The following is a 24,174-nucleotide window of genomic DNA, read 5'->3' as shown; positions in this document are numbered from 1 at the left end:
GCAAGCTGCTCTGCAGGCGTTTTACGCAAGAGCATCCGAGTGATGGAAGGCCGGCTATCCTCGACCCACGCTGGCTCTGACCCAGCAGGGTATTTCGTAGGATAACCAACTCTAACCGGCGCTATCTAGGCGGGCGTCGGACAGCCTGCCGACCGAGAGGGCTGGTGGTCGTGGCGCCGACGACCGCCCGTCCGGCGTCCCGAGGGGGAGGGTGATGGGAGAGATGTGCTCCGCACTAAACGCTTCACTCTCCCCCTTTGCCTTTTCATGAGTTCTGTCTCATGAGCGGCTCGGACGTGGGTTGTTGAGCGACAGGAGGTTTTAGTCGGTTCGACTCCGACATACACCACCCGCCAGTCCGGCGATTCCTACTGACCAAAAAAAAAAAAATTAGGCGCTTGAAGCATAATCTTACACATTTATTGGAACTTTTGTAGATAGGCCTTTTTACAATGCAGATGAGATTTTTCGACCTTATCTACACATAATGCCCCCACGGGCATTCATATATGTATGTATGCGCTATCATCATTATCAGTGCACAATAGTTCACTGCTGGAAACAGGCCTCTCCCAATAATGGACTATAGTAACTACTCAATACCCAGGCAACGGGGCAAAGCAAAGCTGCCGTCACCGATGTGTTTAGGCTCCTCAAGCAAGCAACCGTTCTTGTCGAACTCGTCGATCGAAGAGTTCGTTGTGCGAACTAGCCCACAGACACAACCCACTGAGTTTCTAGCCGGATATTCTCAGTGGGTTGCGATTCTGATCCGGTGGTAGATTCAGCTCTAGCTAGAGTCAGCATTAGCAATTCTTTCAGATTGAGCCTATGATCTCACCGGCCTGCGCTTAGTTGGAATAGTCCCTTAGGATACCAATGATTCGGTAGAGAAAAAAGGTGAGTCACGAGCTTGTCTACCTATGTGCTAAAACAAAAAAAAACGAATAATGTAGAGTATATGTAAAATAGTTATGTATTTTGAGAAAATTCAAAGTTCAAACAAGGCGAAAGTTTGGATGGTATATACTTTATTTTATTTGTTTGTTTAAAAGTTCGTATTATTTAACTAAACGAAGTTAACCGAACGCATAAATATGAATAAAATACCTAAAAAATTACGCTAATTTTCGACTACGAGTTCCAACGTGGTTCAAATACAATCCTGTTGTAAGTTACATAGTACAGTAACCACCACCGCAGAAATATGTATAATAAAAATCGTCCGATAATAATGATATACGGAAAATGGACATATTTCCATACTTAGACGTCGTAGGACGTCTAATTTGCCATGTGCCATCCAAGTCGACACCGATAGGCGTCACAGTTCTGTCTATTTTTGCCGTTAAAAACTAGGGCATTCCGATTTTAAGGATGGGACAGCGGTTATTCAATACAATAAAAAATTTGATCTCATATCTTAAAGTATGTAAGGCAGTAACTCACGTTGTATAATGTCTATGGGTTTTAAAGTATGTAAGGTGGCCAGCATTCACGTTGTATAATGTCTATGGGTTTCGATAACCATTTAACACCTGGTAAAACAAAGAACTCAAACAAGTGTGTGTCTTAATGTTGAAAATGTTTGAATACAACTCTGCGATTTAAAAAATTATACTTGATTTTTAATAAAATTATTCCAGGTATTAGTTATTTTGAGCTATATCATTAAATATGTACAAAAAATTGTAACAATGGAGGGAATTGAAACATTTGTTTTTATTGACATTGCCATGACATTTAAATGTAATCTAGATTTAAAACGGGCCCATTTTATCCAATGTCAAAGACGAATTGTGCAAGAATTGCAACGTTGTCGCGCGTGTTTTGTTACAATCTAGTTTGGCAACGAACTAGATTGTAACATATACTCCTAGTATAAATTGCTGTTTGAGATCAATAACATTTATCTTTAATTTACTATGGTTTTTATGTTCGTTTCTATACTTGAATCACATATGGTGATTATAACAAAAAAATATTTTTTACAATGACTTCCACAACATGTTTGCGAATAGCAACAAGTAGCAAATATTGAACTTTATATTTAATTATGCCACACCTGTACTTTTACAAGACGAATTCGTTTCATGAATATATTTATTTTTGATTAAAGTTGAGTAAATTTAATAAAGAGTTAGTTATCTATTTCTTATTTTTTGCTTTGCTTGAAGACCGAGTGATTTCTTTCTTTCACTTTTTTACTTTGTCAAGCTGAGTGAGTCAGTTCTAAAGTAGTTAAAGATAATCAAGCTATCTAATATGTAATTTTACTAATAACGTTGTTTAGTAAATTAATTTCTTTTAATTTGCGTAAGTCGAAAGCGTAGAAAGCGTAGAAGGCTTGCCAAAAAACGCATGTCGCCATGAAATCCTAGGCGTTATCTGATTTATAATTGTTTCATGATATTCTTTTATTTCCTTTTTTTCCTACCTATGCTGATAGCCTTGAGAGGCTATATCAGCTTCGCCCTAGCGCGTAAGTGAGCTCATGAGGCTCAAACCGGAGTGTTGCGAACACTGGCCCTAGCAAGAGCAGTGCTTCGCAGAATCTACCACCGGATCAGAAACGCGACCCACTGAGAAGATCCGGCGAGAAACTCAGTGGGCTGTGTCTATGGGTTAATTCGCTTGTCGAGCTTTTCGTCGCAAGCAACGGGTTCGGGAGGATGGTGACCGGTGCTTGAGGTACCTAAAAGCAGCGTTAATGGATCGGGACTTTATTTCCATTAAGGACAGGCGAGTATATAGTATATTGATGAACGCAGTGGTTCTAGATGAAGGGACTACCTTTAAAAATTTCTCAAAATACAATGCTAGATTTAGAACCAAATTCCCTTCGTAAATCCAGAGCATCAGAATGGGATAATCAACAATCCGAATGGTCCTCTTCTGTATGGGGTCAAATGGAAGTAGCTGTGCAACAGATATGAAAATATTTTTTTTCGATGTTGATTTTCAATGTTATGGTGCCAGGAATTCTCGGCACTACCTGTCATTGTTTTAGGAGCTTCGTATCAAATTCGTAATTCGACAATAAGTTGAATAAGTTGAATATTAATGGCTGTATTAGATAATATTGTGAGCAGACCTGATTGAATACACCCCGAACGGAAGAGTATGTTTCTCCTTTGACGTATGGCGGTAATGTGGCCGTTGAGCTGATACTGCGCAGGAAACTCTGTAGGGCTTCGTATTCGTCCTCTTTATTTGCTTCTTTCTGCTTTTGTTTAGCGATTTTCGCCAATTTGTCATTGCCGAGCATCGCTTCGTGGGCTCCATCGCTGTAGACAAAATAATATTATATGTTTATATTGTAATTAAGGTCAGAGCTAGTAAGTTTACTTTTGTTTTTCGAATCACATAGTAAAATATTAATGTTTGTTATTACTGTATATGTCTGCTTATAGATACCACTAAAGTTGTGTAGTTTTATTTATTTATCATCAAAAATTTCTGGCTCGTATCTATTTATTTATGAAGTTGTGTCCTGAGTATTACAATTACAATTTCGCTGCCAATTGATTGTTTCAGATTGTTGGAACATTGGACTGTTTTTTTCTTTTTTGTTCAGGAAAGTTACGCGTAAGATGACGTAAGCCTCATATGTGTTCAAAATTTCACAAATTACTTACAAACACAAATTAATTATTAACAATGAACAAAACTTTTTACGCATGCTCAAAAAAAGTTATTTGATAAAAACCTTTCCTTACCACATACTTATTTAATTTCAATATTAAGATATTTAGACATTTTCAAGAATTTCGGAACTTTACTTTCTAGTAAGGTTTACTTTCCGAGTCATTTCATCTATCTGAGAAACTTCTGCGTTAGTTATATTAAACGGAGAGCTTTACTTGAAGACAAGTATTTTCCTTTTTCGTCTTTGTTGTAATTAATAAAAAAGGGAAGAAAGATTTTTTAAAACGTATTACGATACATGTTATTGGTTGCAGTTTATTTGAGAAGGTAAACTATTAGGTTACTAAAGGGACAAAACATCGAATGAAAAACATCTGTAAGGATTTATCGCATACGAAATATCATGATCAGAATTCTCAATCTTCACATCACGTGTGAAGAAATACATATAAAAATAGCTGTACAATCTCAAGTTCATGTTTACAATTTATAGCAGATATTTCCGTATGAAATCATTTGTCAGATAATGATTTGTCGTTTCCGTGTGATTCGTGGATATCTTGAACATGCATAAGAATTATATAATCAGAAAATGTACGATGTAAACTCAGCAATAACACTGAGTGGAATATGTATATCGACGCTTGAAAGGCAAATGTGACTAAGCGACAATGCGTGAACTTTATAGTAGACTAATTTAATGTTGAAATACCTGAAGAAAACTCTATTTTAACGAATCTAGCTGTAGGATTGAAATGATTTAAATAGACCTAGAAATATATATTTTTTGTGCATCGAATATGGTTATTGCCTATCATTTATGTACAAAGCAGTTATTGTCGCTTAGTCACGTTTGCCTTTCAAGCGTCGATATGTATGTATATTGTAATTTAAATCTAAAGAAATCTGGATGGAACAGTTAATGGTATTGTAACGTTGTTTAATTTACATTTATCTAAAAATGGAAATGCAAGTAAACTTCGCCAAATTATGGTTGCATGCAATAAATAACCTTCTCGAGGCATTAATGTCGGATATTATTACTTTACATTTCGTAAAGATGAGTTGAGAACATTGTCTCCTTGACCATGAAAGTTGGATATTGTCCAAAAACGAAAACTAAAAATATAACCGATAGAACAAATACATACCTATGTATTATACAAGTAGGCAAGCACGCCTATAATGCTCTGCAAGATCGCAACTAGGTTAAGTAGATTTCCCGAAAACAATTACGACTAAGTAAACTTTATTGATAAATAAAATAGCTGGTCATTGACAATGCGTGTTCTGTATACGAGAATAATTTTGTGATAAGGAAGATGTATTGTATTTAAATATTTGTTTTTATTAGCGTGAACTGAGTTCGTACGCTGATACGAGCTCTTAGAACCTCATTTCAGGCTCGGCAAGGCAATGTCTTTAATACATTAAATAATGTAACTAGAAATATGATCAACGGTTTCAATGAATAGCTTTATTTGTTCACGAGGTCGCTCTAGTAATCTGATGTAACGTAAACATGTCAGTAAATGTACATATATCATATTTTCTTGTAATTGGTTGTTGTAATTAATTAATATCACAAACGATGCATTACAAGTGAACAAAATATCTAAGGCTGATGATTTAACGATACAACGAATTTATCAGGTCCAGGAGGAGATGTCAAAATAATCGATCTTAAAGTTTTGGCTGTAAACTATAATAAATAGGTGTTGCATAGTAATTATCTACCAAATATTTAATGAATTTGGTTAATTTTCGACAATGCCAATTTTATTTGCATGGTTCTCCATTTGCATACATATCTAAGCTGACATTTAATATTTAATTTATTGAAATGTTTAATGTGTAATGTAATGTTTGTTCTTTGTTAGTTTCTATAGCACATAGAATCTATCTTGCTTTGAGACCGGATGATCATTTCGTCCCCGATTATTTATTTATTTCATTATATAAATATAGTGATTCTATAAAACTTATTTTATTTCATTAAATAACTATTATTGGTTTCAACATTTTACCTTTGGATTTGCACAATTTTCCAACGTCTCCCGTAATGTATGGAATATCCGACAAATTTGAACTCCATTAATTTTGTTGATTTATTTAACATGAAATTAAATTCATATATGAAGGACAGTGCATAAACGCGCGCGTATGCCTGTTGTCCCTACGACTGACGAATGCTAGATATATACGAACAATTATCGTTCGTCCTTTAACCTCCGATTATAATATAATTTTCGCATTTAAAAATTCAAATCAATTCAAACTTTCTTCAACAAAAACACCTTCTTTATTGTTGATGTTTTAAAACTTTATTTTTAGATTAAATTGAAATTTAGGCAAACTTCTGATTTTTTATGGCTTTTTACAGTCGTCCATCAAAATTTTTGTCTGATTACATATAAATATAATCATTATTCACACGTTCCATCACTGGTTTATTCCATTTGTCACAATAATGCAGGTACCCTTTTTGAAATTAGTAGTTTTTATAATTAATATTTAGAAGAATAAATCTGCTGTGTTATGACTGTTTTTATCTACAATAATATGTCAGAGATGTGGTGTAAAGGAAGAACGCCATATCTTGCTAAAACGTGTTAATTCTGCACGTGTACATCATCTACAAATAAACTCAACATATTTTTAAGTCGAGCAAAATCTGTTTATTTTGTATTGAATTGAAGGTACGTACATACGTATCGGTTGATATAGTAGAAACGCCTATGATAGTCCTATATAAAAATAAGCTTATTCAAGCGGCTCGGAGATCAATATTTATTACATTAATTTTACCCGTGAACTATTTACGTAGTGTAAATATAAACTTCAAAGGTTAAGGTAAAGTAATAACGTTCAAAATAACTTGCTATCGTGTACCGGTGTACATATACGGTTTTAAATTAAAGTTTTATGAGGCACACGTGGTAATACACGTAACCTTAGTAGTGCCAGTAAAATTTCATAGAAGCAGTTAATAAAAAAATTCGCATTCATCAAGAATGTAATATCTACTTGTTGAGTCGAGTCATGCAGTGTCAACGATAAATTTACAGATACAAATTTTAGAGTCTTTCGATGTTCCAACCGTTCAATATTTTGCTAAATGAATGTGCGGTTCGTATTTTTTTGTGTATACGTCAAGTTCGATGTCCGCAGTACGGCTTTGTCTCTCGGTGGTGAATGTTCGAGAGAGATTTGAACAGCCAGGCAGGTAATAATATACGGAGAAAGGATTTCTAATTTAGATATTGTAGCGACTTTGGATAGCACGAGTAGAGTAAGATTTATATAGAATCATATAGTTTAGTTTAGAATATTGTAGAATAAAAAGTGGAATTTCGCAATAATATGTTTGGAAGTTTGATTATTGCATTAATGAATGATTGGCATTAAAATAAATAATTTTTGTTGCATTTTAATGTAGATAAGTTACATTAAAACTATTTTATTTAATTAAATACCGTCGCGTATCTTGAGTACCTACCTCGTTAAGAGTTGATCAATGGCTGCCTACTTTTAAGCCTGGAGTGTTGAGTATTTTGCAGTACAAATAGGCATATTTACGGATGTGGATTTCAAATATGTCTTTTTTTTTTCCACAGGAGAAAATCGCCGGATCCCCACCCGCACGGCAGGTGGGGTATGTGGGAGTCGAACCTCATCAAATACTCCTGCCGCTCACAGCCGGCGCCCTACCCCGGACCGGGCGGGAACCTACTCGGAGCTATAGAGACGGCGGGACAGGGTTTACGCAGAGCATATTACATCCATCACGCCGCCAGCGACACGACCGCCAGTTCCCTCGGTCGACGGGCCAAGAGCCCGCATTAACGGCGCCGCGCTACACCTTCCCCCGGAGCGGTCGGGGGAACGCAGCCTACCACGCCGCCCCACGCCTAGTTTCTTCTCCGCACAAAGCGGGTGGAGCCTGAAGCTCTTAGGGGGCCGAGTTACGGACGGGACCCCGATCCCGACCCCCTGCTCGGCGGCGGCGGATTTCTGCTTAGTGAGGAGAGCTTGGCCTCACTCGCCCCGCCCCCTCCTTCTGCGAGATGGTGTACTCGCAGAAGTCGAGCATAGCCTTCTAAGATTCGTCGCTGCCAAGCATCGACGCCACGACGCGGCGACGCCTGGCAGTGACAAGTCCCGTCCTATCTTTGCGACAAGGACACGACGCTGCACCTGCCAAGCGGGGCAGACAGCGAGCGTATGCTCCGCCATGCCCAGGTCGTGTCCACAATGGTGGCACCTCGTCGTCGGCTCAGCTCCTATCCGGTGCAGGTACTTTCCGAAGCAACGGTGCCCAGTCAGCACCTGCACCAGACGGAAGGTGAGGCGTCCTCGGCCACGATTCACCCAGTCATAAAAGACTGGGTAAACCGTCTCGACGGTCCGTACCCCCCACGTGGGGTTGACCAATCGCCTCGACCACGACTCGAGTACGGACCGCCGAGAATGGGCCTTCCGCGCCCGCAGCTCAGCTTTCGGGGAGACGCGCCACGCCCCGAGCATGAAGTTCGCTGCGCCACCGATAATCGGCAGCGAGCGACTCCGCCTCCAGCTCCCATACAATATGTCATAGGGCATGTTGGAAAATAAACAAGTAGTAGCAAGAACTCGAGGGATCTTAACAACATTTTTTCTGAGTGCTAGCCCGACTTCCAACCTAAGTTCGTCCCAAGATTTTCTGATCGAATTTTTTAGTTAGGTGTTTTTTGCAGTAAAATTTGGCCCGCACGAAGTGATTTAAAGTTAAACATTTCATTCAAGCCACGTCCAAATCTCGAATGCTAAAAATCTTCCAGACCTGTGTTACAGTAATCAGGATAACTTACCAATGAACTATATTGAAATAAGTTGATAAATAAGCTATATTTATGTCTTTTATATTTGGAATAGTAATATTATACGGATTTGTGTTTTTTATTCCTAAAAATAAAAAAAAATGTGTTTACATACAATTTATGGTATACACTTATATGCTACTAATAATACTACGTATAATATTAAAAACTATTTATTTTTATTTTATTTTATTATTATTATTATTATAACTAATAACATAGTATTTGATATATTATCAATTCAAAAGTATCTTTGTTTGTGACGTTTTCACATCAAAATTGAAATGATTTTGACGCAATTCAGTATGGATAGAATTTGAACCCTGTTAAGAATTTATGTAACCATTCCTTCTATAGTCGGATTTTTAATTAGACGAAGCCAGCTGACAGTAGCTAATGTCACTTTGTGAAATAATGTTGCTATATTTAAAGTAATAGTGATGCGTTCAGTTCTCGTTCAATCACATGAATGAACAATGAGTGTGAAGAGTTAATCATTAATTTCAAACTATAAAAGAATATTAATTATATTTTACAATAAAATTGTATTAAAGTGCTCCAATATATGTTACTAGTAGTATGTAACTACAATCAGTTTTTTTATTTTCATTACCTACCCATAATTGTTATATTTTATACGTCTATAATCTATAATTTCAACTATTGTGTTATTTTTGTATAATTTCAATTGTATTGCAAATAGGACAGTCTTACAAGCTTCCTCGCAATGTTTTTCTTAATGTTTAAAACACTCGGTATTCAGTACAGGTAGATACTATAGGAACATAATATTTCGTCGAAAACTCGTTGGTATGTACAAAGCACGCCTAAAATTCGAACCCCATACCCGATATCGGCAATTCGGCACACCAACTATTCACTAGACAATCGAGGCAATTTCATTAATTCAGGAGTTTTTTCAATCGTTCACTTTGTCACAACACTATTTTTATTTCATCAAAAACTGACAACACAGTAAACGTCAGTTAACTTCGTCTAATAAAAAATCCGACTATATTTCTGAATACGGGTCTCTAACCTTACGATTTGTGTAGTCCACACCGGATAAGCTGTAATGGGGAAATTAGTTACATAATAGGGTTAAAGTACGGTAGGCAGCGGCTTGACTCTGCCCCTGGCATTGCTGAAGTCCATGGGCGACGGTAACCACTCACCATCAGGTGGGCCGTATGCTCGTCTGCCTACAAGGGCAATAAAAAAGAAAGTATGAAATTGGCGTTTTATTGTAATAGGTACTACGAATTGACATAGAATTTTCATGGTTTGAGATTTTTGAGTGAAACTTTTTTCAAATGGTATCTATAAAGTTCTTCTTTTAAAAAAACTGGTGGTAAAGCGTTTTTACTGGTAATAGGGCGTCTTTACTGGTGGTAGAGAATCTTTACTAGTGGTAGAGCACCTTTAATGGTGATAGACCGTCCTTACTGGTGATAGGGCATCTTAATTACTGGTGGTCGTATGGTTTAAAAATATAGAATTATATTTTCAAATTCAGTCACTTGTTTCTTTTTTGTTTGGTTAGTGTTTTGTTTTCATTACATTTGTATCCTTTTCATAATAATGGATATGATTAAAAGTAAATATGAAATAAATAAATAAATGTAAGCTCTGTCGCGGTAGCAATGCTGTACAAACGGTTCACAATATTATTGACGTATACGGAGTGAACACTACCAACAAACGCACGAATGAACGCTTCTGAAATAACCATTTTGATCTAAACAATGAACCCCATGCTCATCCGAAAAATAAAGTCAACAACAATGAATTAAAGGCAATAGTGGAAGCTGACGATACTTAACCTACCGCTGAGTTAACAGCAGATTTCAACGTTAGCATCAAAATAATATTGATAAGTAGGTGCCACATGAACTGAACAATCGCCAGCGTGACTAACGCCAGAAGGTATGCCTTGCGTAGCTTCACAACAAAGAAACGAAGGGATTTTCAACGGCATTGTCACTTGTATTGAAACTGAATTATTTTTGATAATTTTTAGCGATCTTCATGTTGGACCCTGGTTTAGCACCTAGGTAATCTCTCAAACGAAAATGTACACCTAAAACTATCACAATTCATCACAGTTCCTTATCAAATGGCACCAACATTTCTGAAGCTCGTAAATCTCCGGCCAGCCTTTGTTAATCGCTCGTCTCCAATGCTGTTACATGATAACACTCGATCTCACACGGCATAACAGATGGTCTCTAAGCTACAAGACCTAGGGTTGGAAATTTTGTGTCATCCGAAGTACTCATCGGACCTTGCGCCAACAAACTTCATTTTTCTACAGCTTGGACAACTTCTTGGGAGAGAAAAAAATCAATACTCGACAAGCAGTACAAAATGACTTTGAGTGTTGGTTGGTTCTCGTACACATGATTTCTTCAAGAAGGAAAAATTACCACAGCACGCATGAGTGCGTATTTTGATTGATAGAAATATTTTTTTTTATAAAAAAATACTTTAATGAACTAAGCGGCCATTGCGTAGTTAAATACTTGGTATTTATGGATCTTTTTTTCTATTATGCACTTTTTTAAATTTAGAATATAATGTAGGTATTGTCTTAACTTAAAAATGCAGAGCTTGTTGTTTGAAGTTCGACTACGTTTATTGAGTCCGAACATTGTCCCAATTTTTGTTTAATTCAAATAGTTGTACAAAAAAAAACACACATTGACTACTTAATTATTTACAAAAGAGAAAATTTAATGGCGTCGCAGATAATATAAGGCGTTTCGAAGAGTATTGATTTTTCTTGAAACGTAAAGTAGGTTATTCCGAGCATGCATTGGAAACAACTTTTTATTTAAAGCGTTTGAGTCATCGTTGAATGGCTATTTGTTTTTATTAAGTAATAAAATTATTCATAATTAATTATCTTTAAAGAAAAAAAAAGCGAAAACAACTGAGCGTCTTCCCAAGTATAGGCACTCTAGTGAGGTTTGATTTCCAGCAATAGCTTATTAATTATTAATTAATTATTATTATTATTATTAGAATATATGGTCGAATATGAACCTTGAATGGAATATGTACCTCATCTTCTTGAGCTGATCTGAAATGAGTGATCTTACTACTGCAGATTATCCAAACAACGGGGGTAACATCAGCTGTGCCGTAAATGCGTGTCTAATTACATATGTACAATAATAGAAAACTGAATTCCTTTTTTCCAACTTGTACAGATGCCCCTTAAGTATTGTTTCAATTATAAATACAAAAAGAATAAGCCACATATTAGAGTTATCAAGACTTTGAGATAATTTTATGTTCCGCAAATTACGACAATTACGATACCATTGTGGTTGGTTGAATTAAATTTATCTAAATATCCAATCGAAAAACAAGAATCTTAGCTTACCGTACAAGAGAATATTAGAGTCTGAAAAAATAATTAGGTCACGCATATCCGCAAGCCTCTTTAGCTTTCGATTGCACGTGTACTAACTATAAACTTCCAAATATGAAAGGTAATGTTCAGCTCAACAGTTTGATATGTGTTTCAGGTTCACGTGGAGATGGTATATTCGCGTTATAATATAATTAGTCAGCTCCGATAAACCCTGTAAACTATGCTAAAATCAACGATGTAAAAATGATACTAATCACTAATCTACAAACCGTGAGCAATGGTGATATATTACTTCCCACGACCAAATTGGTTCCTACCCAGTTCTAAATTTGAAACTATTCTTCCAGTGATTTTACCTTATAAGTTAAATTGATATAAATTGACGGATACGGAGATCTCGTGTAATAAGAAAATGTGTTTGAGTCAAGCATTATTTATTAGATTCCGTATTTCCGTATAATTTTATCGTGTAGTATTTATGGATGGAATTACATTTTCTGCCTTGGGAATGCGGTAAAATAAGCATTTGTCCATAGGTTTAAAGAGTAGGTAGGTAGTTAAAGAAATCAACAGAGTAGATTTATTTTTATTGCCTAGGTGTGTGGACGAGCTCACAGCCCACCTGGTGTTAAGTGGTTACTGGAACCCATAGACATCTACAACGTAAATGGGCCACACACCTTGAGATATAATTTTATTTTTTATTGCTTAGATGTATGGACTAGCTCACAGCCCACCTGGTGTTAAGTGGTTACTGGAGCCCATAGACATCTACAACGTAAATTGCGCCACACACCTTGAGATATAGTTCTAATATAGTTCTAAGGTCTCAGTATTGTCACAACGGCTGCCCCACCCTTCAAACCGAAACGCATTACTGCTTCACGGCAGAAATAGGCGGGGCGGTGGTACCTACCCGTGCGGACTCACAAGAGGTCCTACCACCAGTAATTAAAAGTCCTAAGTCCTAAGGTCTCAGTATAGTTACAACGGCTGCCCTACTCTTCAAACCGAAACGCATTACTGCTTCACGGCAGAAATCGGCGGGGTGGTGGTACCTACGCGTGCGGACTATCCATTTTACTATTTAACATACGTAGTGTCACGTAGAGGGGCCTTTTTCAATATAAGATTTATTTAAAAATTTAATTTTAATTTCTTATACACCGTGATTTTTACAGGCTGTACCTATCGGTAGCAATAGTAAGCATTAGTAGGGTATCTCATTTAGCTTTAATTTCATTAGCATGCGAAATTTCATCAGTTAGTGTACAAGGTTAATACACCAGTATAGAAATTTAGAATATGTTTATGTAATCATATGAGTGTGTACTGGCCGCGGGCAACGCAGTATCGTTAATTTTGGTGAACCTTGGCTGATCATGATTATTCTATACATGTCGTGTTCATTTATAAAGTAAGAACAAAATAATAAAATAATCGCATGTTTGGAACTTTTTTTATATCGTTGTGTTTATATCGTAATTAATTATTTCTTATATAAATTTTTAGAATTAACTAAATACATTAAAGGTGGAATTTATAATTTACAGCGATTGGGTAGTGGTCATTTTTCGTTCATTTTTCTGATAAACGTCATTATTTATGAATTATAATCATGGACAAAGCTTTGACTTATTTTAACCTGCAGTACCATTTTCATTTCCTTTTGTCAACCTATAACCTGTTTCTTTTCTTGGTTTCGTAGTTGTTGGAGTTTAGTGTTAACAACGTTTTTTTTTGGAAATAAGTTATTTTTTTGAAATGTCAACTTAATATAGATAAAATGTAGTTACAGTGCATAGAATGAATCAAAATCTTGAAATTTTAGTAATTGATTGATTAATGTTGAATTTCGATCATTGGTCGAACGGACACTAAGTACTTATAATAAACAAACGAATATTGAAGTACCTACTTTTGTAAAAATGTGCTTAGTTACTTATCTAAAATAAAATACCTACATTTATATCATATTATAAAAAAAAATACATGCCGTATTTAAACTACAAAACTGAAATATTTTGTATAAAAGTAACTCACCATTTCATGTTATCTTTTATTAATTTGGAAAGTCTGTTAGTCGTTTTAAGGATTTGGGATTGTACTGAAATACTTGCACTGTTTCACGGTTTTATGAGAGGTATTATTTTGCAAATATCATATAAAAATAATTCAATGTTGCCTTAAATCCGATTTTGTTCAAAACATTGTGAACGATCGATCGATGGGGTTAGCCGACGGGCCTGTTTTTGTACCGTGGCGTCGACCGCTGCTGTCGAGTCAGCGAACAAAACGCGACTAGCCGATCGTTGGCTAAATAGCAGTCGACGGAGCATTCTTGCTTTACAACTAGTCGTCTCTGACGTCACAACGTCAACATTAATAAAACGTTTTCATTGAATGATATTATGATCGGATATCACAATGACATCTTTTGATTTGATTGAAAATAGACCCTAGAATCAATAGCTGTGGAATAAAAGGGCATTGAAAGTCAGCAATGTCAGTCACAAAATACAAAGCAGTTTCTGTTTAAAGATTTCTTGAAACGCAACGTTAACGAATTGCTATCTTATTTATCCCATTGATTTTAAGACTAACTCCAAACGAGTAAGTTGAGGCCTATATCTTCACCTGCCCTGGCCTTTGGTGGAACTGGAAACCAGTATCCTTCAATCACAAAAAAAAAATGAGACCCCGAGCGTCTATAAATCTAGAATATCAAATATAAAAAAGAACATACCTATATATTTACAAAACAATGATCCCAAGCTATCATTTTTCTCCTTCGTTCCTTCGTTGTGAGTACCGAAAACCTAAACGAGACAACAATAAATAAACCCAACCCCTATGACAAACATATTTATGTATCTGTAACCAACCTCAAGATCAACGAGGCAATCGTTACTATTAAAAATTTGTAGACAGCGCGATAAATAATAATATGTCGGAGAGACGGACATGCGTAACATTAAGGAAACAGTTAACTTTAACTATTTTTAGTTAATTAAATAGTGACGTTGCGCCGACAAATACAATTTTCAGTAATTTTAGACTGCACAAATATAGTTAGGTGTTAAGGTTTATCGTTGATTGATCGTTTCGATCGATTTTTGTTAGATCACGAATGGTTAGAAATTACAGTTAGCAGTATTTTCAGCTAAATAAAAGTGATGTGGTATTTCTGAATCCACCAGAAAACACTTAGGATAGTAGCCGCCACGTCTTTTGCTATAAAATGACAAAACTTCTCGTCACGGCCGGCCCTTCAAAACAAGTCACCCTTTTTTTCCTACCTAAGCTCGTAACCTTAGGTTATGCCAGCATCACCAAGCGAGTAGGCGAGCTCACGGGGCTCTAACCTGAGAACGTTGCTAACACTAACCCTAGCAAGAGTAGAGCTTCGCAGAATCTACCAACGGATCTAAAAGCACCGTTAGTGGATCGGGAGGATCCGAAATGACGTATTTAGGGCGACGTCGATTGCTTACCATTCGGTCCGCAGGATCGGGTATGGCCCATCTCCTATCCCTGCCTGTATAAAGCGCGGTAAAGCCATCCCCGCGATTACTCTCTTTGGCCAACTTATATCCTGGGCCGGGAAGATTGAGGAGTTACCTTCGATAGAAGGATGACATTCTTTTCCCTCATTAAGACAGTTTGCGTCTGAGCCGCGTTTATACTGGGTCGTGGTCATCCCAAGATTTGCTAGCAAAATAAATTCTCTCTTTGTGATAAGGTTTCTACAAAACGTCTACGTACGTACGATCATGACTCATAGGTATTATTGTAGTGTCTGTTCGCGCGGCCCGCATGTATACAGAAACTCTTGAAGTCATTCTATCCCGTTTCTGCAGGATAGCCGCAGAAGCACCATGGTATGTGAGGAATTTTGATCTTTACGATGCCCTGGACATAGAATCACTAACTATCTTCTTAAGACAGCAGCAGAACACTTCTTCAATATCCCTCTTATCGTGGCCGCTTCTAAATACACACCATCACATCAGTCAGCCGAGTTTCACACCGGATCTTCTCAGCCCGTCGCGATTCCGATCCGTCTTCTTCGGAGGCACTCGGGTAGCTGTTAACAAATCTCACCCGTCTCAGGTGAGCCCGTGTTCACCAACCTGTCCTAGTAACACCAGAAAGGCCTTTGGACGTTCAGTAATCCTCCAATCACAAAGAAAATCTCAAAGCCGGAAGCCGGAATAGCCTTTCAGAACCAACGGCGATTAGGTAGAGAAAAAAATCACGGCCTGTGTAGCCTTCAGAAAAACCTACAATGTGCCACTTGTCTAGGTTAGGTTTTGAGGTTCCTTGGTTGAGAGACATGATCTTTCTTACTGAAATATTTCAAGGATTTTTTTGCTAAAAGGATTTTTATTTTTTATTGCTTAGGTTTGTGGATGAGCTCACGGCCCACCTGGTATTAAGTGGCTACAAGATCCCATAGGTATATACAACGTAAACGCCGCCACCCACCTTGAGATATGAGTTCTAAGGTCTCAGTATAGTTACAACGGCTGCCCCATCTTTCCAGCCGAAACGTATTACTGCTTCACGGCTGAAGTATTACTTATATTTAATAAAGTTAAGTAGCGGTTTATTTTTAAACACAAATTGATAGCGATTGCGATTGATACCTAGTCAGGTCATAAGTATTGTCACACAGTAAAAACTTTTCTTTTAGAATGCTGGCCACAAAAAAGTTTATTGAACCCGAATTTCGAATTGTTCATGAAAATAAAAATAGTATACATTTAGAATTTTACTCATTTTTAAATATGGAGTGGACGCTTAAAGAAGATCGTGTTGCAGTTATTGCGTTGCATCATTGCGGTTACGCGCCAATTCAAATTTTTAACATACTGAAAAATTTGAATATAACCAAAAGATTCGTTTATCGTACCATCAAACGATACAATGAAGACTCTAGTGTAGATGACAGGTCAAGAAGTGGTCGCCCTCGGTCTGTTAGGATTCCAGCAGTGATAAAAGCTGTGAAGGCGCGAATTCAAAGAAATCCCAAACGTAAGCAGAAACTGTTGGCCCTTCAGATGGGGTTAAGCAGAACCACGGTGAAAAGGGTGAATGAAGAAGAGGGCTTCGGGCATATCGAAGAAAAACAGGAAATCGTTTGAATGCTCGTCTAATGGACCTGAGACTGAAGAGATGCCGCGCTTTGTTGAAGCGGTACGCGGGAAAAATATATCGGGAAATTCTTTTTTTGGATGAAAAAATTTTTACCGTAGAAGAGAGCTACAACAAAAAAAATTATAAGGTGTACGCACACAGTAATGAAGAAGCGAGCAACCGTATTCCGCGTGTCCAACGAAGTGATTTTCCATCCTCGCTCATGGTATGGTTGGGAGTTTCTTATTGGGGCTTAACAGAGGTACATTTTTGTGAGAAAGGGGTAAAAACGAATGCAGTTGTGTATCAAAATACAGTCCTGACGAACCTTGTGGTACCTGTTTCTCATACCATGTTCAATAACAGGGACTGGGTATTCCAACAAGATTCGGCGCCAGTTCATAGAGCGAAGAGCACACAAGACTGGCTGGCGGCGCGTGAAATCGACTTCATCCGGCACGAAGACTGGCCCTCCTCCAGTCCAGATTTGAATCCGTTAGATTACAAGATATGGCAACACTTGGAGGAAAAGGCGTGCTCAAAGCCTCATCCCAATTTGGAGTCACTCAAGACATCCTTGATTAAGGCAGCCGCCGATATTGACATGGACCTCGTTCGTGCTGCGATAGACGACTGGCCGCGCAGATTGAAGGCCTGTATTCAAAATCACGGAGGTCATTTTGAATAAACTTTAGTGTCATAAGAATCTATGTTTTGTTAAGTTCATTTTGGTATATGAATGGTTACATAATGAATAAATTTGTTTCAATTATTTTACATTAAACATGTGACAGAATTTATAACCTGACTATGTATTTGTAAATTAAGATTTTTGTTCAATAGCCCAAAAAAGTTGTCAAATGTTTGTGTTTACAAACAATTTACGTGTAAAACGAAATGTAAGTTGATAAGTTTGCTTTAAACTTACATCTAAAATAAACAACTTTTTGTTTTTGTCGCGATTCCGACCCGGTAGTAGATGCATTCGCGAAGCAGTTGCTCTTGAGTTGTTAGGTCTCCTGCGGAGGCGCCCGGGCAGCTGTTAGCAAATCCCATCCCTCCTGGCTGAGCCTTTGCTCGCCGACCTGCCCTTGTGAAGCTGGCCCATATGGCTATTTTATACCGCAATATTTTTAGTGCAATATTATTAATCGATTTTTTCAGTAATCAATCCATTGTTGTTGACAAATATGATGTAAATGTTTTAGATGCTATATTTGCAAATCTTGAAGATCTCAAAAGAACTATGACTCAACGAACTAGGAACAAGTTATAATATATTTTTTATAGTAAAGTTAATGAGCGAAACGTGTTTTTTTTTGGTTTGTTTTTGCTTCTCTATACTTCTTATCGTTTATACCGCCGTTACAAGCAAAAACTTCAAATGCTTGGTACTAATAATAGTAGGAGGCAAAGATATTTAAAATGGATTTTCAAAAAACACTAACAGTGAGATCTCCAGTTTATTATTATACAAGTCAGCATCAAGTATGACACATAAACAAGATAAAAATTAAATATAATAAATATTTTTGTGTTGTCCAGCTGGAGCACTGGGTATGAATACTCCAGAGGGTCCCACAAACAAGTTCGAAAAGGAATGGTAGCGAGCGAGGTGCGGACGTATTCTCGTGTGTATGCTTCGGTGGTTGCGGGTGAACTGTCGGCGTCAGTAAAGGCGCACGCGCGGCTTGCCAAAAGGAAAGCCCCTCGGTCGCTACTCTTTCCCTGGTATCACCTCATCACCTGGTATCACCTCATCACCTGGTATCACCTCATCCCGCAGGTCATGCGGGTGAAGTTACAGGCCCAGCAGAATCTGGCTCTTCGCACGATAGTCGGAGCAGGGCGTTACGTCAGTAATGCCGTAATCGCCCGGGATCTGGATGTGGAGTCCCTCGAGGAGTTCATCCGGAGGCTAGCTCGTAATCTTTACGAGCGGGCTGACGGTGGACCCCACGAGCATCTCCACAATTTAGCTCCCTTGCACGCTAGACCACCTGATGGTCTGGCGCTACCAAGGGAGCTACTGGAACCCCCGGCTATGGTAAGATAGTCGGCTTAATCGGAGTGATATGGGAGTGCTCATAATGAGTGCCCCCATGGGACTGAGCTGTCCACACTCGTCATTTCCCCCCCACATCGTTGGGGTGCCCCCTTATGGGGACCCATTTCCCACCCCCGTTGGGTGGACCACTCCCCCTTATGGGGAGTGACTATACGTCGGTCCCTCCCCGCGACGGCCTTCCCCTCTTGGGGAGTTCTTAGCGGGTGAGCGCCAACTAGTGCCGCGGCCCCCCCTCTGATTTGTAGAGGCGGGGCCGCGGCATGGGGCCGGTGGCGGGCCCCTCGTCAGCTGTCTGTTGCCCTGGCTCTTGTATATAGTATGTATATAGTAGTATAGTTAGTTGTAGTTAGTTTAGTTAGAATTAGTTAGATTGTAAGAAAAAAAAAAAAAAAAAAAAAAAAAAAAAAAAAAAAAAAAAAAAAAAAAAAAAAAAAAAAAAAAAAAAAAAAAAAAAAAAAAAAAAAAAAAAAAAAAATCGAAGCCAAGGACAGCAGCCGGCGCCGGGGTGCCACCTCCGCGGGCATAAATCCGTCGCTCACATCAAGCTCATCGTATTATGTATATGTATATATTTTTGTCGATGTGGAGTGCGCCGAACGCGCATACGAACCCTCTTCCCATTCCCCCCTGCATCAACTCACCCCTGCCCTATGTGGTAGGGAGCTTCTGCCCGGGCAGTGGGGTTTGCCCCGAGGCCCGTTCCGTGCCCCCAAAGGGGGTACGACGACCCTTCTTGCTTCTTGCTACTCTTTGAATCGCGCCGGGAGCCGACAACGAGAGTCCCTCATTGGTCGCGGCGCGCGATCAGACGCGGCCGCCGACGCGGCAGGCGTTAGGGTTGCTATAATATTAATTTAAGTACCTAATTAAATTAAATTTTTAAATAAAAAAATATTAAATATAGCTAAGGTAGACTAAATAGCTGGAACGGCGGCTGCACTTCATGATTTTTCCCCCCTATCATTCGTTGGTAGCCTAGTGGGCTATTCCAGTAGCTGGACGGGCGACTTCATGCTCGCAATATTGGTGTACCAGCTACTTCCATTTGACTCCATACAGAAGAGAGCCGTTCGAATTGTCGATAATCCCATTTTCAAGGATCGTTTGGAGCCTCTGGGTCTGCGGAGGGACTTCGGTTTCCTCTGTATTTTGTACCGTATGTTTCACGGAAAGTGCTCTGAGGAATTGTTTGAGATGATATCATCAACTCGTTTTTATAATCGCACCGCCCGCTACCTGAGTAGAGTTCATCCATACTACCTGGAGCCACTGCGGTCATACACAGTGCGTTTCCAGATATATTTTTTGCCACGTACCATTCGGCTTTGGAATGAGGTCCCCTCCACGGTGTTTCCCAAGCGCTATGACATGTCCTTCTTAAACGAAGCTTGTAGATAGGAGAGTATTAAGCGGTTTACAGCGGCCTGGCTTTGCCCCTGGCATTGCTGAAGTCTATGGGCGACGATAACCACTCACCATCAGGTGGGCTGTATGCTCGTCTGCCTATAAGGGCCCATAAAAAAATCGTAGTAGCTCTTTATAGGAACAAATTAAAAATATTGTGTTCAGTAATTAGACTTTAAACATTTTTTTATGTATTTATTCATATTGAATACCTACGTTAAAAGTAACTGTTTTCAATTAAATTCTCTTTCCTGCAAAATTGCTTATATTTTGTATAAAATCGAAAAAAAAAGAAAACTTGCGCAATAAAATTCTAGAAAATTGTTGTTCAAAAATGAATAAATAGTCTAGTCAACAAGTTCAAAAACGTGAAAAATAGAGATAAAGGTCCTAAAAATATGAGCGATAACTCATTGGATTCGGAATCACCTCTAGAAAAATGTTTTTGAAGGATTTTGGTGCAGGTAAAAATTGCAATTGTTATTAACAAAATAAGATGAAAAAAAAAGATATTTAGTTTTTCATTAATAACTCGAAAAATATTAATATCTAAGGAACTTTGAAAAAAGCTCGTTAAAGAGGATGAAATTTCCAATAAAAAAGTCTGTACTCCCGGAACTTTATCTTTATTATTTATAATTTTAATTTGACGTGAAAATAGGGCTCCGCGTGGCTTTTACGACATGCGCGCGCCACCGCTAAAAAGACTTCGTCAGATAAAATATTTTTTTTATAACATAAAATATCATTTTAAAAATTTGTAAAAATTCTAGTATCTTCTTAATACTTAAAAGATTCGAGCTCCGTTGGAAAAAAAGTTTTATCCCCATTTTTCAAAAAGTGATTGAATTGTTAACTAACAAATTTTTTTTTAATCTCCGTTGGCATAAATAATGGCATGAAAGCTATAAATAATTGGCCTATAAATTTGAAACTTCGTGGAGCCCTTTTCATGTATATACTTCATAAGATACTGCGATAAATGTTCATTTAAGTTTGTTAATTATGATTTTTTAGAACTATCACAAAAAAAGATATATTAAGAATTATTATATTAATTATTTAATTGTTTATTAGTTTAACAATTTGTTAAATTATTAACCAATTTGTGTAATATATTTAATATTGTAAATATTGCTAATTGCGAGGAGACAGTCATGTAAGGTGATAATTTGACTTCGATCAAGAATATAGATTTTTAGCATGATTTTTCGGCAATTATTTGTACCTGCATCATATGAAAACATCTGTGATACTAAATCACAGACGTCACAAAAGTAAATCGGGCATGTTGCATACACACGTATTTTTTCAAAGAATTATCCGTGTTGAACGCTATTCATAACTATCACTATAAACAGTACGCATGTATGTAACTTAAACTAAAAACACGGATTAACGCTGTTGTTCGTAGAATTTAATCTGTTTAGGTTCTGTTGAGTTTATTAGCTTTTTATAGTCATTCATTAGCGTGAATTATGAATCACAGACATAAGACGAGCCTTGACAATGAATATTTAAAGTACCGATAAGAGCCGAATCCATAGTCGAGTTCCGTTACTGTTTTTATACATGAAACTGTATCAAGTAAAACAAATACGCGCCTTAAGAACACATTGCGTTATTTGCATGCTCCTGCCTTCACCGCCGTGAAAGTGCGGGCGAAAATAGTGGAGATTGCCCTACTGTTTCGGTAATAAATAATTGTTGCATTAATTGAATTTGAAACTATTTTTATTCTGTATTCCGAAACATTCGGTTTAATTTTATTTGCTTTTAATAATAAATAACAAACTGGAAACTTATCCCTAATAATCAATTATGAAAGACTCCTTTGTTATATACCTATATCAATTTATAGCTCGCCTAAACTGTGAAATAAGGAAGCGGCTCACATGCTATTATAGTTCAAGTCTAACAGATTCAGAATAAAATTTGAAAAAAAAAAAAAAACCCGGTTGCACGCGAACCCGCGATGTTTATGAGAGGCACACATAATCCTCCTTGGCCATAAATTACCTACATAGTGAGAAATGTTATTCAGTGTGGTTATGCCGTTCTGTATCATATATTGTAAACTTTTTCTGAAGGCATGCTTAAATTTTCACGATCTGCCGTTCGTGAAATGTGTGTCACACGGTTTGTGTATTTCCCGTTCTTGACCTATGAATGCGAGTCGAGGATGTGATAATTGGTAGGGGCCGTATTACCCGTTATGTTTCCTAAAATAACAATTTATGGTAAACAAATGCACCCGAGGTGTGTCATCCTTCGATAATTGCCTTCGTATATAACATGAGAATTCAGACGCTTTCCGGATAAAGAGGAATTAACCGTCGTAGTCTTTGGATCATACAATTAAACCTCTTCTATTATTGTTTTATTGTAAAATGGCTTTTGTTATTAATGTAGTCGCCCTGTTTTTTCTGCTGGCGGTTTTTATAATTGTTCATGGAAAGCCGTTGGAAGAGTCAACGGATGTGGCAAAAACCGAAAGTAGAGAATTGTTGGAAGTTGCGGAATCTCAGAATCCTTTTTTACCGAGATTTGCCATGAGGAAGCTGAAAGAGAAACGCGAGAAAGCTAGAGCTCAAAGAAGGAATGGCCAGGTACAAAGCAGAACACAACATCACACACCGAACTGCCCTCATTACAGATATTGGGGATACTATGTGAGTATTAATTTGTTTGAAGTTTTAGTACTGTGATATGTTAAAATTCAATCAATTAAATTTTAAAAACCAAAAACTATTAAGCACTAAGCTTAATTGTTAAGATCGAGTCTTGAGTTTGGATATTTTTTTTTAATACTTTTAATTGCTTATGTCATGATGTTTTGTCTATGATTTAGAAAACGAGAAAAAATGTGTTTATTTGACAAAGTAGTTAGATTCTTGTAACGGCAACCTTTCTTCGACCCCGATCTTTTCAAATATAAGGCAGAGCGCATAAGGTTTCACGCAGTTCTGAAAAGACGCGTTTAGTTGAGTGATCGTTGATTTGTTTTTTTTTTTATTTTGCAGTAAAATGTATCCTCGAGCGTTATTTATTCTTTGGTTGGGGCTCGTCACCATTTCCGCTAGCCCCGCGATAAGACAAGAAATCGATAACAATTTGTCTTCACCAAATATTAAGTTAGAAGTTAACCCAGAGGATCATAAAGAAGAGTCCGATCAATACAGTTTAGTGAGCGACAACTTAGAAACATCGACAGAGAATAATGAAGACTTCCCAAAATTTGATGAAGTCGCCGACGTTGACGTCATCATAGAAGAGTCTGTCGGAGAACCAAATGACATCACACAGATTCAGGATGACTCAAGTTTGGACTATTTTCCTGAAATTGACGACTCTTATAGATTCACATCTGTCGATGTTGAAGATGAAATAATGGATACTGCTGCAGGCGTTATACCGTTCACAATTTTTCGGAGAAGGCAAAAGCCAAGAAGACGTTACATGGCACGCAGAAGATTCACGCCAAGATGGAATCCTTACAGAAACTTTCAATACTTTTACCCATATTACGGATTTTATCGCCCCAGCTCTTTTAGATATTACTAATGTATTTAGTTAGTTTTAAGCATGCACTTGCCAGTAGTTTATAATGTATTATTTTTGTAAACGTGATGTTTGCTAACTTCAAACGCATTTAATTTATTTATTAAATTTAAACA

General features: G+C 37.5%; 2 protein-coding genes across 2 annotated transcripts in view; one reads left to right on the top strand and one right to left on the bottom strand.

Annotated features, from left to right (window-relative positions):
* Positions 1–14,218, bottom strand: part of LOC114252549 (facilitated trehalose transporter Tret1) — a 40,117-nt gene extending 25,899 nt beyond the window's left edge. Inside the window, exons 1-2 of the mRNA XM_028187070.2 lie at positions 13,930–14,218; positions 3,095–3,287 (exon numbers count right to left, since the gene is read on the bottom strand). Coding sequence (XP_028042871.2) covers positions 3,095–3,287; positions 13,930–13,937 — 201 coding nt within the window. The 5' untranslated portion in view covers positions 13,938–14,218. The remainder of the gene's footprint in view (positions 1–3,094; positions 3,288–13,929) is intronic.
* Positions 14,219–22,946: 8,728 nt separating this feature from the next.
* On the top strand, positions 22,947–24,093 carry LOC114252550 (uncharacterized). The gene is made up of 2 exons (XM_028187071.2): positions 22,947–23,169; positions 23,521–24,093. The coding sequence occupies exons 1-2, from the start codon at positions 23,099–23,101 to the stop codon at positions 24,059–24,061; spliced, it is 612 nt and encodes a 203-aa protein (XP_028042872.2). The 5' UTR covers positions 22,947–23,098; the 3' UTR covers positions 24,062–24,093.
* The last annotated feature ends 81 nt before the right edge of the window (positions 24,094–24,174 follow it).

This window comes from Bombyx mandarina, chromosome 08, assembly GCF_030267445.1.
Source record: "Bombyx mandarina strain Sakado chromosome 08, ASM3026744v2".
NCBI classification, from domain to species: Eukaryota; Metazoa; Arthropoda; class Insecta; order Lepidoptera; family Bombycidae; genus Bombyx; species Bombyx mandarina.
Note: the sequence above shows the minus strand (reverse complement) of the source record. Positions and strands in the feature narration are given on the sequence as shown.

Excerpts from the sequence above, each read along its gene's own strand:
- LOC114252550 (XM_028187071.2), top strand. The coding sequence starts at position 23,099 with ATGGCCAGGTACAAAGCAGAACACAACATCACACACCGAACTGCCCTC. Across the intron at positions 23,170-23,520 it reads ACAGATATTGGGGATACTAT|TAAAATGTATCCTCGAGCGT; the intron begins GTGAGTATTAAT and ends TTTATTTTGCAG.